At 45.4% G+C, this 18,914-nt stretch overlaps 1 protein-coding gene across 2 annotated transcripts in view; it reads right to left on the bottom strand.

Moving 5' to 3' along the window:
- Positions 1-5,320: 5,320 nt before the first annotated feature.
- PTPA (protein phosphatase 2 phosphatase activator) overlaps positions 5,321-18,914 on the bottom strand; it is a 50,503-nt gene continuing 36,909 nt past the window's right edge. For both annotated transcript variants that reach the window (XM_069986179.1, XM_069986180.1), the window contains exon 10: positions 5,321-5,909. In XM_069986179.1, coding sequence (XP_069842280.1) covers positions 5,835-5,909 — 75 coding nt within the window. In that variant the 3' untranslated portion in view covers positions 5,321-5,834. The remainder of the gene's footprint in view (positions 5,910-18,914) is intronic.

Below are 18,914 nucleotides of genomic sequence, written 5' to 3'. Positions count from 1 at the left end.
TAATTGGCAAAAAAAAAAGCTACGTGAAGTGCTGTGGAATCTGTGTGCGCTATACAAATAAAAGCGTTATTATTTACATGATGCGGCCTCCTCCATTGTACATGTGACGCTGCGGCCTCCAAACATCACCTTATCTTTCATGGGGTTGCTTAAGTGTATGGCAGCCTCCTGACCCTGAAGGATGATAATTAGAGATGAGTGAACCTCGAGCATGCTCAAGTCCATCCGAACCCGAAATTTAGCATTGCTCTAAATCAACCCTCGCACATTACAGAAAAGTCAGCTTTAGAGATGAGCGAACCGGGTTCGGGTTCGAGTGCATCCGAACCCGAACTTTCGGCATTTGATTAGCGGTGGCTGCTGAACTTGGATAAAGGCCTAAGGCTATGTGGAAATCATGGATATAGTCATTGGCTGTATCCATGTTTTCCAGACAACCTTAGAGCTTTATCCAAGTTCAGCAGCCACCGCTAATCAAATGCCAAACGTTCGGGTTCGGATGGACTTGAACCCGAACCCGGTTCGCTCATCTCTAATGATAATGGAAAAGGATCGGGCATGTTGGATTTCAGCTCCCTCCAGGGGTGTCTGGCAGCAGCATACAGTGAATGTACATGCACTCTCAGCCGAGTCGAGTATTCGTGTGTATAGGGGTCATTGAGAGAAATCGCTGTAGACCAAACAAGCTATTGTATATCTGGTTGCTTGCCACTATTAAAGACTGGTTTACACGAAGCGATCTGTGAATTTTTAGCGAACAACCAACGATGATTTGAGAACATGAAAGATCACAATGAATGATTTCTTGCTCGTCGCTTGATCGTTCACTGTGTTTACACGAGCCGATTATCGCTCAAATGTGATTGTTATTGCGAAAATTCGAATGATAATCGTTCCGTGTAAACGCACCATTACACAATGCATTGTTGCCGCTTGGGCCAGTCTGCCAGGATCCATACCTCATGCATTGGATTGGTGATCCTCCAAAAATCAAAAGGTATTCATGTAAACATTAGGAAAATGTAATAATTAGAGATGAGCGAACCTGGAGCATACGAGTCCATCCGAACCCGAACTTTCGGCATTTGATTAGCGGTGGCTGCTGAAGTTGGATAAAGCCCTAAGGCTATGTGGAAAACATGGATATAGTCATTGGCTGTATCCATGTTTTCCAGACAACCTTAGAGCTTTATCCAAGTTCAGCAGCCGCCACTAATCAAATGCCGAACGTTCGGGTTCGGATGGACTCGTATGCTCCAGGTTCGCTCATCTCTAGTAATTATGTCTTCCCCATGCTGCAATACACCCCTCACCTACCTGTAAAGATGGCGCCACACAGCCAGATGCTTCCCGGATTGTCAGATCAGACTACGGGCCTCGCAATACATTGACTATAGCAGATAGACTGGCGACTAACCCAGTGTGAGCTCCCACCATCTTACCTGTGTAGTGAGATCTACACAATGACAGGGGATGTGCAGGAACTGGTCGGGTGTCAGAGAAGGCAGCGTGTTACACGTCTGCTGTCAGCCACACACAGGTGGTCTTTAGTTTAGTTTTACACATCATGACAGCCTGTGTCAGCAAAGTGTAGAGAGACTATAAGCTGCTATGCACCGAGCGATGGCTCCTACAGGGTAACAATAGGGAGTCCTGCAAGGTTTTATCAGAACTCTCACAATTCCAATACCAGGAGGGAATGACTAGTCGTGCAATTCCCTGGCACAACTAGTTTTCCGGATTTGTCTTGTATAATGAAAAGTATTGGGCTTTTACATTACCAAGATCTCTGCCATGAGTGAATAAGAAGATTCTTAGGGCCCTATTCCACCGGACGATTATCGTTCAGATTATCGTTAAATCGTTCGAATCTAAACGATAATCGTTCGGTTGAAATGCAGTAACGATTAACGACCGAACGAGAAATCGTTGATCGCTTTATAAGACCTGGACCTATTTTTATCGTTGCTCGTTCGCAAAACGTTCGCAAATCGTTCGCATTGAATAAGACATCGTTCGGTCGTTCGCAATAGATACGAACGCAATAGCGAAGAAATACGGAAGAAGAAACGATCGCAATTACGATCATTAGTAACGATTATCGTTCCATGGAAATGAGTGAACGTTTTCAGGTCTGTCGCAATAGCGGTCGTTTGAGATCGTTAATCGTTAACGATTATGCTAACGATAATCGTCCGGTGGAATAGGGCCCTTATTCACATACAGAGACTGAAAACTGAGTCCTTTTCATGGCTCGCTATTATAGTGTCCAGGCTACCAGGCTAGACAATCCCCTGGACTCATAGGGGGAGATTTATCAAACATGTTATAAAGTGAAACTGGCTCAGTTACCCCTAGCAACCATTAATAACCACAGCAATGGAACTGTAATCCAACTTGAAGTTGCAAAAATATTTTTATCTTGTACTTGAAATGATATAAATAAAGTCTTTCACATAAATAACATAAAGAAAGTCACCACAGTGTAACGGACGGACAGACGCCAGATGGTCTTCGCACCATGCTCCGGTGCACAGCAAGTCTCAGTCCTTACGAGGCTCTCACCCTCTGGGAAATGATGACGCAGAGACGTACGCTACGTTTCGAGGGAGGAGCCCTCTTTCTCAAGCGCTGATAGTAAGTGATCCCACCACCATATTTATACTAAATACGTACTGATTAACATGTCACTATAAAAACAAAAAATAACAAATATTTAGAAAATAAAGTAACAGATCATTACACTTACTAAAAACAGGGCTATAACTATGTGCATACACTCTTAATTTCTAAACTTACATAGTTTTAGTTCTAATTGCACTGATATAGCCTATTCTTACATCATTTAAATAGATGAAATATACTCTCAACATTCTGAAATACATATAAAGCGCTCAGCTAACCTCACTTGCATTTTCTACAAAAATACGGAAAAGTTACACATTTCGTTCAGTCCTTTGGGGGCCACGCAATCCAGTGTATATATCCAATATGTTTCTTTTTGGAGTAACCTTTTTCTCATATCTGCTTTACTCCCCATTGTAATTTCCTCTAGAATAACCCATTTGAGGTCAAATACTTTGTGTCTATGTTCGTGGAAATGTCTCGCCACTGTTGTTTCTCCAAAACTTTTTTTCTCTTTTATGTCACTTTCTATAGTCTGTTTCAATTTCTGTGCGTAAGTACGAATCGCTGACCTATGTTCATTGATTCTAATACGCACTTCTCGTGACGTCTGACCTACGTAAACAAGCCTACATGGGCATTTCAACATGTAAATCGCATTGCTGGTTTTGCATGTGAACATTCCCTGGCATATAAAGCCACCTTTTATGATGCTGCTACAATTCTGGCAGGATAAGCAAGGGAAAGTACCATTTTTACAAGATCTCATCTTCATCTGTCTTGTCCTTATTGTTTTTCCTTTATTTATATCATTTCAAGTACAAGATAAAAATATTTTTGCAACTTCAAGTTGGATTACAGTTCCATTGCTGTGGTTATTAATGATGTGGATACCGGGTCAGCGGCTTGGTTTTTGATTGGGACATAGTCACACAGTGTATTAAGCACCAGTACCAATTTTATTATTTACCCCTAGCAACCAACCATTTAATTTTTTATTCCTCACAGACTCTTTGGAAAATGAAAGGTGGAATCTGATTGGTTGCTAGGGGCAACTGAGCCAGTCTCACTTTACACCATGTTTGATAAATCTCCCCCATAGACTTTGAAGGGTAAGAAGCTTACCTTCCTCCTCAGTGTCCCGTACACAATAGGGGCACCTCAGCAGGTTAGATGCTTTTAAGCTGCTGCTAGTTTCCCTTTAACTGCACTCTCCAGCTGTTGCAAAACTAGAATTCCCATCATGCCCTGACAATTGAAGACGTGCAGGTTGGAGGACATTGGCTTTTCCAGTAGGATCTGTGAAGTGACGTCAAATATGTCCATACTGGGATACTTTTTTCTGCAGCGACACGGAAAAAAACTTTGGATGTGACTCTGGACACATTTCTATGACATGACAAAAAGTGACAGGTACACTTCAAACTTTCAAAATCTGTGATGGAAAACACGGCACTTCCTGTTTTCTGACTCTATTTTCCCAGTGTATGCCAGGCCATCTGAGCACCGACAGAGAAGGCAGTCATGTGATTGATGGACACATGGAGCCGTGACTCTCTGTACTACACGGAATTCCTGTTTAGTCTGTTTTTTTCAACCAGCACAAGTCAGAAAATCTGCCTCCAGGAGACTGGACCTGGATTTCTGGTAAGTATAGCTGTTATATAGTAGCCTTCAGGAGACTGGACCTGGATTTCTGGTAAGTTCACCTTTGTTTTCCATGATAACAACAAAAATAATGAATGTATATTACCAACTTGCTTTATATCACATTAACTGTTGATTTAGATTTTGAAAGTTATAATGACAGTGACACTTTAAAGCGTTACTGTCATTTGTACTAAACTTTGACATGTCAAAACCTACCGATCACTTCTGAGATCCGCTGTGATCCCAAAATACAGCCATGGGGGAGTGTGTGGCAATGTGCTCCACTACCCGGCAGGCTGTCATTGCTGAATGTCACTTGAAATCAATGTGGAAATTCCACTAAAAGGGTATGTGCACACGATGGATTCCGAGCAGAGAACTTCAAGTGGATTCCGCCGCATGCTCATAGGCTCCATTCTATGCTCAGGCAGATTCTGCCCAAAGAATTGACATGTGGCGCAACTGACGCGTGGCGGAATCCACTTAAAGTTCTCTGCTCAGAATCCGTACTGTGCACATACCCTAAATTTGCAACATGAAATTGACATGCTGCAAACTTTCTCCACACCGCAAGTAACTTAAGACCCTATTCCATGGAACGATTGTAGGTCGTTGACGTCCCGTGGAATAGAAGGCAACGATCAGCCGACATTGTTCATGTCAGCTGATCATTGCAGTCGTTCGCGGAATAGGAGCGGCGGCAGCAGACCGCCACTTTCCTCTATGCGCTGCCCGGACGATCTAGAGATCACCCGGGCAGCCCCCCGCGGCCCCTCCCGCACTCACCCGCCACGTGGAATAGTGGTGGTAGCGAGCGAGGAACGAGGAGCAAACAAGCTCTGATAGCGCTCATTTGCTCCTCTCTATCGGCCCGTGGAATAGGGCCTTTAGGTGCTGAGTGTCTGTGAATTTTCTACACAATATGTGGTGAGATTTCTGCAAATTTTGCTGCTATTATAATACACAGTGAATTCACTGTGTGGAAATCTTCGGTATTTTTCTTCCTGTGTGACCATACCCTGAAGGAATAAATAAGACATACCTATAAGTCACACCACCAGGGTCTTGAGATTTTATTGATATGAACCCTTTATGCAGGTAGAACTCCAGTGCCAAATTCATCTTAAAAGGAAAAGGACTTCACAGAAAGCATCATGGTGGTCTCCTTAAAGATGACGTCCATAGAGGCGAAGAGAGCACGGAAACAGCTGGTCAGGATGTGGACATACTGGATAACATCCTAAAATATGCTACAAGAACCCTCCACCTATAGCAATTCATCTGTAGTCCTGCGAAACACAAAGATACCAAGGACTCCCTCTGTACAAACATGGCGGCAGGTGCTGGGTCCTAACATACACGGCTAATACCAAAATAATAACTCTGCCCCCTGCTCTCTCCCCCTCCTCGAATGCAAAAGGGCCGATGCTGAATCCCTCCGTCCACAGCAGATATGACAACGTGGATAAGATAAGCGGCCGCACAGCTAGGAAGGAGAGGACGGCCAGGAAGGCTTGTGTCTAGAGACGGAGGGATCGCCACTCCATCGCCAGGGATCCTTAGGACTTGACAGGCTGAATGGAGAGCAGGCTGCCAAACTTAAAGTGCTGAATCACGGGAAACTTCTCCAGACACTGCAAGAGATAAAGGAACAATCACGATTAGAGGACACAGCCGTATAGAGTCATAGAGCGAGCGGCTAGTACCACAAGTTACGCAGCCCATAGGAAGGATAGATTCATGATCTCCACCAAATACATACATACAGGGATATTCCCATAATCTAGCCGCTCAGGTGCCAGTGCATGCTCTATTATACTCCAGAGCGGCACTCGCTATTCTGCTGGTGGGGGTCACTATGTACATACATTACCTATCCTGTACTGATCCTAAGTTACATCCTGTGTTATACCCCAGAGCTGTACTCACTTTTCTGCTGGTGAAATCACCATGTTCATACATTACATTAATGATCCTCTACTGATCCTGAGTTACACCCTGTATTATACTTCAGAGCTTCACTCATTGATATGAGGGTTGTCATGGGCAAAAGTTGACATGCTTGTTGTCAGAAGCACCAAACAGATTTTTGTCACTTTGTCCTCAAGATACAGGCACTGAACAAGCAGGGTGTGCTGGGAGATTTCAGTTCTGCAAAATTGTGAGTGCAGCTTTGAAATATAGTACAGACTTTGACTCAGAATTAGCACCAGATAAACCACCACTGATCTCCAGGAATAAGCCATCATCTGGATGTCCTGAAAACAAGCAGCTCAGCCTACGTGTTACATCATAAACATAGTATGATACATTTTACATATAAGTCATGAATCCTGGAGACCCCCTTTAAATGGCGCCTCCGTATACAGCAAGAACATTTCATGGTCGGAATCAGCATTCACCCGGAGGCAAGATGTGAGGTTACCTGGCAGTGGGGACATTGCTGAGGCATGAAGTACACAGTGACTCATGACTCCCCAATGTCATTGTTTCCCTATGACAGGCAGAACTATCACCACTCACAGGTACAGGCCACATACCGCCTGCCAGGAGTACCTGTGCCATGACACAATCCTAGTGAGTAACACCCTCACAGTATGGTATACAGGAATCTATAGTACTAAAGTATACAGAAGTGTTCTGTACTATAGTATACAGAAATATATAGTATACAGACATCTATAGTACTAAGGTATACAGAAATATATAGTATACAGACATCTATAGTGCTAAAGTATACAGAAGTGTACTGTACTATAGTATACAGAAATATATAGTATACAGACATCTATAGTACTAAGGTATACAGAAATATATAGTATACAGACATCTATAGTACTAAGGTATACAGAAATATATAGTATACAGACATCTATAGTGCTAAAGTATACAGAAGTGTACTGTACTATAGTATACAGAAATATATAGTATACAGACATCTATAGTACTAAGGTATACAGAAATATATAGTATACAGACATCTATAGTGCTAAAGTATACAGAAGTGTACAGTTCTATAGTATACAGAAATCTATAATACTAAAGTATACAGAAATATATAGTATACAGACATCTATAGTTATATAGCATATAGTATACAGAAATCTATAGTACTAAGGTATACAGAAATCTATAGTACTAAGGTATACAGAAATCTATAGTACTGAGGTATACAGAAATATATAGTCTATAGTATACAGAAATCTATAATTATATAGCATATATTATATAGAAATGTACAGTATATAGTATACAGAAATCTATAGTATACAGTAAACGGTATATAGAAGTATACAGTACTGTAGTTGAAATCTATGGTATACAGTAATCTATAGTATACAAAAAACTATAGTTACAGGCAGGGCTGTGGAGTCGGAGTCGTGGAGTTGGAGTGGGAACTAGTTCTGGCTGGAGTCGGAGTCAGAAAAAAATGTACCGACTCAGACTCCAGCTTTAGGCTATGTTCACACTACGTAAGAGACCAGCCGGGTCACGGAACGGTCGGTCTCTGGCCGGATCATCAACTTAAGTACTGGCCGGATGATCTTTCGACCGCGGAGCTCTGATGTGGGCGCATCAGCGAGCGTCGGCATCAGAGCTTACCATAGCACACAGTGAAGCAAGCGGCCGGAGCCGCTCGCTTCACTGTGTGAACTGACAGGTCTTTCTGCGTCCGGCCGCAGAAAACTGACATGTCAGTTGTTTGCAGCGGCGTATGGGATCCCGGCCGGAGCGCACACGATGTGCCGGAGCCGCTCGCTTCACTGTGTGAACTGACAGGTCTTTCTGCGTCCGGCCGCAGAAAACTGACATGTCAGTTGTTTGCAGCGGCGTATGGGATCCCGTCCGGAGCGCACACGATGTGCCGGAGCCGCTCGCTTCACTGTGTGAACTGACAGGTCTTTCTGCGTCCGGCCGCAGAAAACTAACATGTCAGTTGTTTGCAGCGGCGTATGGGATCCCGGCCGGAGCGCACATGATGTGTGTACGCTCCGGCCGGGATCCCATAGAACAACAGGCATTGTTCCACCGCGGTAAAAGTACGGCCGTTGTTGCCATCGGCAACAACGGCCGTACTTTTACGTAGTGTGAACATAGCCTTAAAAAATAATTTAAAATTGAGTTTTGATATGAATTTTATAAGTTTTGCTCATCAATATATATTATGAGCAACATCCTAATAGGACACTGGCCCTATTAGATAAGGGTGGTCGGGGAATATATCAGTAATAGGACACTGGCCCTATTAGATAAGGGTGGTCGGGGAAAAGTTGTCGGTCACTATTTGGCAGTTTGTTTCTGAGCTGGAAGAATCCATTGTGTGGGGGGAGATCTGTGCTGGTCTTTTCCTGGATGCTGGATGACTGTATATGAGCAGCAGTGTAATATGAAGATATCCTGTGTAATATAGAGGAGGAGGAAAAGACATAAGTAGTATAGCAGTAACCTCTGTCCTCAGTGTGGTGTTTTTCTTTAGTGTGCTATGGCTGCAGCTGTGTGTGTGTTATGCTATGGCTGCAGCAGGCTGTGTGTGTGTGTGTATGTGTGTGTGTGCTATGGCGGCAGCAAGCTGTGCGTGTGTGCTATGGCTGCAGCAGGCTGTGTGTGCTTCTCTACATCACTATGTGTGACCCCCTCTATATCACTATGGCTGACCTCTATATTACAGGTATATGTCATTGTTAGCAGTGTTTCTGTGTGTATGGTGAATATTTAGTTAGAAACATAGAAGATTGTCAGCAGGAAAAGGCCACCTGCTCCATCTAGTCTAGTTGTGAGTAGTTCAGGACATAGAGGCTGGAGACTGGCTGCATCCAATGCACACACAGGAGAAGCTGCTTTATATCTTTCCTCATTCCCTCAGCAGTCGCCCCAGGATCATGTAGGACAGTCATGTCAAACTCTGGCCCACGGGGCCATTATTTTTGGCCCGCCAGGCAATTCAGCGTTTGAATTACATCTGGCCCACCATGGATACTATATAAGAGACTATGAGGGAGGCCTGTCTACTATATGAGACTATGGGGAAGGGCTGGCTACTATATGAGACTATGGGGAAGGGCTGGCTACTATATGAGACTATGGGGAAGGGCTGGCTACTATATGAGACTATGGGGGAGGGCTGGCTACTATATGAGATTACTGGGGATGACTGGTTACTATATAAGAATATTGGGGAAGGCTAGCTACTATATAAGACTATTGGGGGGGCTAGCTACCATTTGGGCACTATTGGGAAGGCTGGTTAATATGTGGGGCAATTTTGGTTGGGTTGGCTACTACATGGGGTAATATTGGGGAGTTGGCTATTACATGGGTTGGGGTATAATCATATCATAGCAATTTATCATGTCATTTATCATGGTGCTGGGAGACGCACACCACTGACAGTGTCAGGAACACTGCATTCACGCTACAATAATTATCAAGGTTGGCCCGCGACTTTGTCCAATTTTTAAATTTTGGCCCACTGTGTATTTGAGTTTGACACCCCTGATGTAGGACATTAGGGAGAAGCTGCTGAGCCAGTGTGATAAATAACTCCCCTGGTATATGACCGGCCATTTATCAAGGAGCAGGAGTTGGAGTCGGTCCTGATAAAATTTAAGAATCAGAGTTGGAGTCGGAGCTGCGGCTTACTGACTCTACAGCCCTGGTTACAGGAATATAAATATAAACTATATTCTATAGTTATATTGTATATAGTATACAGAAATCTGACTTTAGCTATTGGGGCTGAATAATTTTCCTCTAAATATTTTTCTAAAGAGATGTACAATGAGCATTATATATATATATATATATATATATATATGTGTGTGTGTGTGAGGCTGCGGGGCAGAACGTGCTGGCGCTGCATGCTGCGGTGGAGCGCTGTACCGTCACTGTGCACAGGATGAGGTGGGGAGGGTGCGGACTCTCTGTGTGTGAGCTCTCTGTCTCTGCAGGAAGTTTACCACTAAGGAAGTTTCCACATGTGTGTGTGGGAAGAGCCGGGACAGCACAGCTGCACTCCCAAACAAACCGGGCAATAAACCCCATTAACGCTTCAGCTACCAAAGGATCGCTGGGGGGGCCCCTCCATCTGCAAAGTATTATCAGCCAGCCACACTGCCATAGGAAGCTGCTCATCCGAAAGGGGGGTTCTGGTCCTATGTAAATATAGCTTTATCGCTGTATAATCTGCATTTGCAAGATCTCAGTTTGCAGTCAGTGAATGGATCCGTTTACAAAGTCCTTCCACTGACAGAGGCAGAGGGCTCAGTGTGACAGCTCTCTATATCTACTAATGATTGGTTAGGACCTCCACCAAGGTTTCTATTCAGTGACAGCAAGCAGAAATATTGTTAGTAAAAAACAAAGTATAAGAAATGTAAATCGTTTTTCGGTATGCAATAAATAGGCTATTATGGGCGCTGTCAAAAAACAACTTCTGGCGTAACGCCTGGGGGAAGCTCTCAGCTAAGCGCTTCACTCTCTGCCACGTTGCCTTTTCCGGCATGTGGCACATTTTCAATTACACCTTTGGAGAATTCTGAGTAAATAGAGGCGAGCCCCCAGATCAGGATGGAAAACAGGTACAAAGAACATCTCTTGCTCTGGAGGACTCGCCCTGTCCTATATTAGGGCCCTTTCACACTGCTGAAATCACGCGGATAACTTGTCGCGGATTGACATGTCAATTCTTTGGGCGGACGGCAGAATCCACCTGAGCATAGAATGAAGCCTATGGGACGGCCAGATAATAAAGCGGGAGCATGGAATCCGCAACAAGTTATCCGCATGATTTCTGTAGTGTGTAAGGGCCCTTACATAGACAACCCATGATTTCAATGGACACATTGTAATACTGCATTTCCCCTGTGGAGGTGGTGCAGGGAGATTGAACACTTACTACCAGGCTTCTCCACAGATTACAGCTGATCACTGCTGGTCCCAGAAACACTCTAAGGGCCCTATTACACTAAGGGATTATTGTCTGTATTTGGGCGATTACTGGCCGTTAGGGCCGATAATCGCGCAGTGTAATAGGTCATGTCAAAAGGCAATGATCAGGCAACATGCACAATGTCGGACAATCCTTGTCTTTCAACACATTGAATGAAAATTATGACAACAGCAGCAGCAGACCACCGCCCTCTTCAATGGGCCACACAACCCCTCTTACCCCGCTCACTGTCCATCCTCTTGATGGTGCAGTGTAATATGGTGCCAAGACTACTGTCAAGGGACCTTTCTAACAAGTTGTGCTTGTCCAAAATGGAGGACCCCTTTAAAGGGAACCGCTGTATACAGCTCCTGCAGCAGCCGTGGCACGTACCGGCCACAGCTGCAGCAGGAGCTGCCCAGATGACTACCTCCCCGCCTCTGCCTGCCATGCGCCCCTGGGATTAAAGTGCTCTTTTTCGATTATACAGCTTCTGCTGCAGCCACGGCCGGTACGTGCCGCGGCTGCTGTAGGAGCTGTATACAGGGGTTTAGGGAACCATATCAGCCCGATTGGGCTGATTGGTTCCCTTTAAAGGGGTTATCCAGTGCTACAAAAACTTTTTCCCCTCTCTTGTCTCCAGATTGGGTTGGGTTTCAAATTCAGTTTCATTGAAGTAAATGGAGCTTAAAGGGGTAGTGCGGCGCTAAAAAAATTATTCACAGAATAACACACATTACAAAGTTATACAACTTTGTAATGTATGTTATGTCTGTGAATGGCCCCCTTTCCCATGTCCCACCACCCCGCCCGTGTACCCGGAAGTGTGGTGCATTATACATTACCTGATCCATGTCGAGGGCTGTCCGCCATCTTGTGCCAAACGTCATCTTCGGACGGACGGCCGAGTCGCTGCCGCCCGTCCCCCCTCCGCCGCGTCACAACTGTGCTCAGACGCGATTGGCTGAGCACAGTTATGCTCAGCCAATCGCGGCTGATGACACGGCCACGTCATCAGCTGCTCAGTCGCGATTGGCTGAGCACAGTTATGCTCAGCCAATCGTGGCTGAGCATCGGATGACGCTGCAGAGGGCGGTGGGCATTCGGAACAGTCGGAGCTGTTCGCCGGCCAGCCGAAGAAGACGTCACTGAATGAAGATCGAAGACGGGGGTCGGCACGTGACAGGTAATGTATAGCGCACCACACTTCCGGGTACATGGGTGGGGGTGGTGGGACACAGGGAAGGGGGCCATTCACAGACATAACATACATTACAAAGTTGTATAACTTTGTAATGTGTGTTATTCTGTGAATAATTCTTTACCGCCGCACTACCCCTTTAATTGCAAAACACACCTGAACTGGAGACAAGAGTGGGGCAAAAGTGGCCATGTTTTTGTAGCGCTGGATAACTACTTTAAAGCGGTTATCCAGTTTAGAAAAAACACAGCTACATTCTTCCAAAAACAGCACCACCCCTGTCCTCAGGTTGTGTGTGGTATTACAATTCAGCTCCATTCACTTCAATGGGACTGAGCTACAAAACCCCACACCCAAATGGAGGACAGGAGAGGTGCAGTTTTCGGATAAAAGTGGACATGTTTGTCTCTGAGCAGCTACTTTTTTTTCCCACAAGAAGCTTCATAAGAAGTGAAGTGTCACTGTACTCTCATACAGCACAACCCGGCAATGTGTGTGTGGTGCCCATGATGCAGGGGGATAGGGATTGTGCCAGTCAGCTGTATACAAAATACAGAAGGCGTGTCATGGCGGCTTAAGGCTGGACAGAACTGGTGGAGCATATCCCAAGTCTCCACGATTCTTCAATACATCACAACAAGGCAGATTTTTCATTCATGAGTCTGAAACAGCTGAATGATAACCATATTGAAGACAACTTGGTAAACTTACACACATGCTAATATCTGGAGTGCCCCCCCCCCCCCAACCAGGTACCTGAGCACTTCTCTATGTTATTTTCCAGAAATAGCGCCCCTCTCGTCCATAGGCTGGCTCTGGTGTTGCAGAACAAGATGAGCTGTAATACCTGATACTGACCATGGACAAGAGTGGCACTGTTTTTAAAAACTACTGCCCACTACTTCCAATCCTCAAAAAAATCCCCTTATTTGGGTGACAACCAGCATGGCTGCCATCATACCTTCTGCAGATCATTATGCTTGCTTAAAGTCCAGCGTATTATAAAGTCCTGCAGCCAGCGGGGTCCCATGGCCGGTCCCGCCACTCTCTGTGGTCACGGGAAGAGGTAAGTTAGTACTTGTTATAAATTTCCTCCCTGCTGGATTTTATAATCCGCCGGATTTCACCTTTAAATCCTAAACTGCAGAGTTCGAAACTTTGTGCAAGCCCAATTAGACGACAGCTACTAAAATGGATCACACTTTAAGGGAACCTCTCATTACTTTCATGCCGTTTTAACTACAAGTCATTAGGGCGTTGCTTAGTGGCTTCTCCCTGCTCCATTGTCCTCGATTAATAGATTTTTCCCTATAACTAAATAGAGACAGATCTATCAATTAGGGTTGGTAGGATGGGCATAAGCCAACAGGGACCACCCTGACGACCTGTGATCACATTTTCCCTTTAAGTAGCCATGCACTTTAGTTCAGCTGACATCTATTCTTTCTATCCTCTCCATATACATGTATGCCTGGTTCAGCTGAATGTGCATATGTTCTCAGTGGGGAGATAAGAGTACTGAAATTTAGTATCCCCGATCCTCCGTTTCCCCAACATATACTGTCAGGGGATCCTCACACACACTAAATAGTCAGCTGATCCTGCCAAAAATCAGCAGATTCGGACACCTTTGCTCCTACGTGTATGGGCAACTCTAGCTCGATGGTCATTCAGAGGTTCAATTGGTTTGACCCTATCCTGGTCATACAGGTCATACACTGATCAGGAGAAAGAACTGGGAGCAGTGGTTGTGCATTTTACTCCCTGGCTCTCAGCGATATCTGCTCAGTCAAGGGGCAATGGACGGAAATAACAGACAGCAGGGAAGTGAAGTGCACTACTGAGCTCTTCCCTCTCTGCTTGTTCTCCTATTCAGTTGGGGTCTGAGCAATAAAATAAACAAAACATGTTTCCATCTTTTTTAATGACAGGAGCGAGACTACTAACTTCTAAGGCAAATATACTTGTGTATATGTCAACCACCGAAGCCTGGTTATATCTCAGTAAGGAACTCTGGTTATGATCTCTGTGCACCACAATCATGGTCCATGACCTACAGATTTCTTCACCCGATAAGTGGCCTGTGTAAAAGGGCAGCGGTCATCTCACTTGTCAGCTGATTTGACCTATTGTGCGTCAGGTTATAATAATTGTTGTTTTGGTGCACTGGGGCTGGTGCTATCAGCAGAGCGGGCTGGCCGGGCGAATCGGTGCACTAGGGGCAGTGGCCCCCCTCCAGTAAACCAAAATAACATATCTGCATATGGGTTAAACTCTTAATATTGTGGAAAAGGCAATGAGGATGGTAAGGATGATAAGAAGCTAACATTCATCCTCAGCGCCCCATGAACTATAGGGATATATTAGCAGGTTAGATAAGTCTAAGCTGCTGAGAGTTTCCCTTTAATGGGGCTGAACTGCAAAACCACACCAAAACTAAGGACGGGAGTGGTGTGGTTTCTGGAAAATAGAGACCATGGGGGAGATTTATCAAACATGGTGTAAAGTGAAACTGGCTCAGTTGCCCCTAGCAACCAATCAGATTCCACCTTTTGTTTTCCAGAGTCTGTGAGGAATGAAAGGTGGAATCTGATTGGTTGCTAGGGGCAACTGAGCTTTTTTATTTTACACCATGTTTGATAAATCTTCCATGTATTTACAGTATAAGCCAGATAATAGAGGTAGCCTATAAGTTTTCATTCACACTACACTAAACATGTACCTACCCTGAAAATACAACCTAGCTTCATTTTGCAAGCTTTTTGGAGTTGGCCTAAAAATATAAGCCCTAGTTACAGTCAGCTGACCAGATTCCTGACCCTGGGTGGCCGAACATCAGCCAATCAGGGCCAGACGTGTTATGCCCCGCCCCCACATGCTAAACACAAGCTGCAGGGGAGGCAGGAGGGGTAAAAAGATGCACAGTAGGGGACACTGAATATAGAGGCACAGAGGGTATGTGGGCCAACTACAGAGGGGAGGGAGGTATACAGTATGGGGACTACCTACCTGCAGAGGGCAATGTATACAGTATGGGGACTACCTGCAGAGGAGGGATGTATAAATTATGGGGACTACCTGCAGAGGGGGATGTATACAGTATGGGAACTACCTGCAGAGGGGGATGTATACAGTATGGGAACTACCTGCAGAGGGGGATGTATAAAGTATGGGGACTACCTGCAGAGGGGGATGTATACAGTATGGGAACTACCTGCAGAGGGGGATGTATACAGTATGGGGACTACCTGCAGAGGGGGATGTATACAGTATGGGGACTACCTGCAGAGGGGGATGTATACAGTATGGGGACTACCTGCAGAGGAGGGGGAGGTATACAATATGGGGACTACCTGCAGAGGGGAATGTATACAGTATGGGGACTACCTGCAGAGGGGGATGTATACAGTATGGGGGAACAACTACAAAGGGGGAGGGGGTATACAGTATGGGGACTACCTGTATGGGGGAACAACTGCAGAGGGGGAGGGAGGTAAATAGTATAAATAAACAACTGCAGAGGAAGGAATTATACCGTATAGGGGGTCTTACTGTAGTGGGGAATGTATACAGTACTGGGGAACAACTATGGGGGGGGTATACAGTATGGGCGACTGATCCATACAGGTAAAAATATATTGCACTTTACATTCTTTTCTTTTAGAGTGGAAGCCAATAGGTGAGGGATTGAATCCATGTGCTGCAATGTAAATGCATCCAAGCCATTTAGCACAATGCCCGAAGAGCCTAACCAGGAACATAGTCTATAATTTCATCTGGATGTGGAATCTATTGTGGATGGGTGTCAGTAGATCCCACATCGGCTTACATTATTTTTTACCAGAGATAAGCGGCGCCAACACCAACCCTCTTCCACTCCTACATGGGTTTAGCCTTCCGTTCACCCCCTGCTTGGCGCAGGAGATCGGGCTGTGTGCAGACTATGCAGACCCTGATACCTTGCTCCAGCCAGGCTTTTGGTTGCAGGCATGCAGCTGCCGGTCCCGCTGATGTCATGAGGGAGGCTGGGGGGGGTTTAGATCAGGCCGCCTGGAATTCCAGCCAGGGTGAAAGTTCACTTAGCTTCCCAGAGACTCAGGGGCCTGGTGGAGGCTGAGCAAACATGAGAGCTAGCTTCAGAGCTAAAAGAGCTGTGCTGTTCTCCTGCAGCAGGCGGAGAGCTTATGTGCTGGTGTGAGGGGAACACACATCATGAGATGAAAGGAAGAGGCCTATCAGTCTGTACTGACACACATGGCTGCAGTGTGCTGGCTCTGCAATCCTAATGTGAAGCAGCTCTAGCTTACAAATCAATACCACACCTCCTTATAGTGCCAGGAAACCGTGCACAGGCACCGGCCCCACACCGCCACATACAGCTCTGCACTCACTGGATCCTGATGTGGTACAGGTCTCCAGAAATGATGAATGCTGCCATATTTTCTTAGGACGACCACGGCAGATGTTTCATTCTGTGCAGACCCTAGCGAGGAGACGTCACTAAATATGAGACATGCATCCGATCGACTGAATGTAATCCGCTCCGCAGACAGCTCCAGGCGGGGGTGAACTTCTCAGCCCTATCGTCAGAGGAGGTTATTAGGGGCGCCTGTGGGCCCACTCAGCTGTTCTGCCCCCGAGCAATGCACAAATACACCATCGCTCTGTCTGATCCTGCTCTCACCACCGCTTGTTATATAAAGAAAATCACCACACAAGGGAGGAAAACAGAAACACAAAACAAGAATCAACAGAATTTACCATTTTTAATTCTCCTATACAGATCTATGTGCTTCCATGGTTACAGACTACAAACAAAACACAGTGTAGTCTGCAGCCATGTGTTACTACTACTTCACTACATCTGTCACCAATTCTAACGTCTATAACAGTCATGTCAAACTCTGGTCCGCGGGCCAAATCTGGCCGACGGTGGCAATATTTTTGGCCCGCCAGGCAATTCAGAGTTTGAACTACATCTGGCCCGCCATCGCATTAGATTATGATATGGTTGGTACGGACAGCTGCTCAGACCGCCCATATTATAATCTTGCCTAGGAGTATGTGAGTGATGTCCCGCTGCTTGCAGCCCAGTGATGTTATCGCACATGTCCTGCGCTGGGCGCCGCCCGCGGCCTCTGGGGCCACAGAAAAGGGCGAGTCCAAACTAAAGGGACAAGCTGTCACCCTGGACAGCTCCCATATTTACATGAGAAGATAAGTGGGCGATCATATCTCATAGCTGCGGGACCGGCATCAGGAGTAGGACTGGCAGGATGGGGTAAGTATGGGGGGCTGTATATACTGTAAGAGACTATGGAGAGGACTGGCTACTATATAAGAGACTATGGGGGAGGGCTGGCTACTATATAAGAGACTATGGGGGAGGGCTGGCTACTATATAGGAGATTAGTGGGTAGGGCTGGCTACTATATGAGAATACGGGGAAAGACTGGCTACTATATGAGATTAGTGGGTAGGGCTGGCTACTATATGAGAATATGGGGAAGGACTGGCTACTATATGAGATAAGTGGGTAGGGCTGGCTACTATATAAGACTACTGGGGAGGGCTGGCTACTATATAAGAGACTATGGGGGAGGGCTGGCTACTATATGAGACTACTGAGGAGGAATGGCTACTATATGAGACACTTTGGGGGCTGGCTTCTATTTGGGCACTATTGGGAGGGCTGGCTAATATGTGGGGCAATTTTGGTTGGGTTGGCTACTACATGGGGCAATATTGGGGGTTGACTATTAAATGGGTTGGGGTTTAATCATATCATAGCAATTCATCACATAATTTATCATAGTACACAGTGCTGGGAAACGCACACCACTGACAGTGGCAGGAACACCGCATGCTAATCTGACAGTTCCAGGAGCACCGCATTCACGCTTCAATAATTATCAAGGTTGGCCCACGACTTTGTCCAATTTTTTTATTTTGGCCCACTGTGTATTTGAGTTTGACACCCCTGGTCTGTAAGTTAGCTGAGGGAGTGGAGTAACATGACTGCAAGGTCAGACTACAGAGAGTTTGTACAAAAAAAACAGATTTTTAATGCACAGTTGCTTCATTTTTATTTTCAATGCATTTGAGCAATACAAAATGGTAGCTAAAGTCTATACAAAGTTTTTGGAGTTTTTGGGGATGTCATTACGTATAACATCACTTTTCGGCTCCATGGTTGTTTTCCTAAAAGTCAGGCCTGTATTTTGTAATCTTACCAAAGTACAAAAAATGTAAGACGTACCCCACCTGTTATTCTCTATCCATAGAATCGACAACAACCAGCTGATTAGCAGCAGTCTAGACCCTTACCGATCTCAAGAATGTAGAACACATTGTCCTTAATGTCCGCACCATATATACGCAGCCAGTGCGCGATGAATGCTTCCCAATGGTTGGACCTCCACCAATCACCTTCTTATCTAATATTCTATGAATAGGGGTCAACAACATGCAATAGAAATACCCTTTATGCATTGAAAATACTAGTGGTCC

This window comes from Dendropsophus ebraccatus, chromosome 10 (genome assembly GCF_027789765.1).
Source record: "Dendropsophus ebraccatus isolate aDenEbr1 chromosome 10, aDenEbr1.pat, whole genome shotgun sequence".
Lineage (NCBI taxonomy): Eukaryota > Metazoa > Chordata > Amphibia > Anura > Hylidae > Dendropsophus > Dendropsophus ebraccatus.
This window is presented reverse-complemented; position numbering and strand designations above follow the sequence as displayed.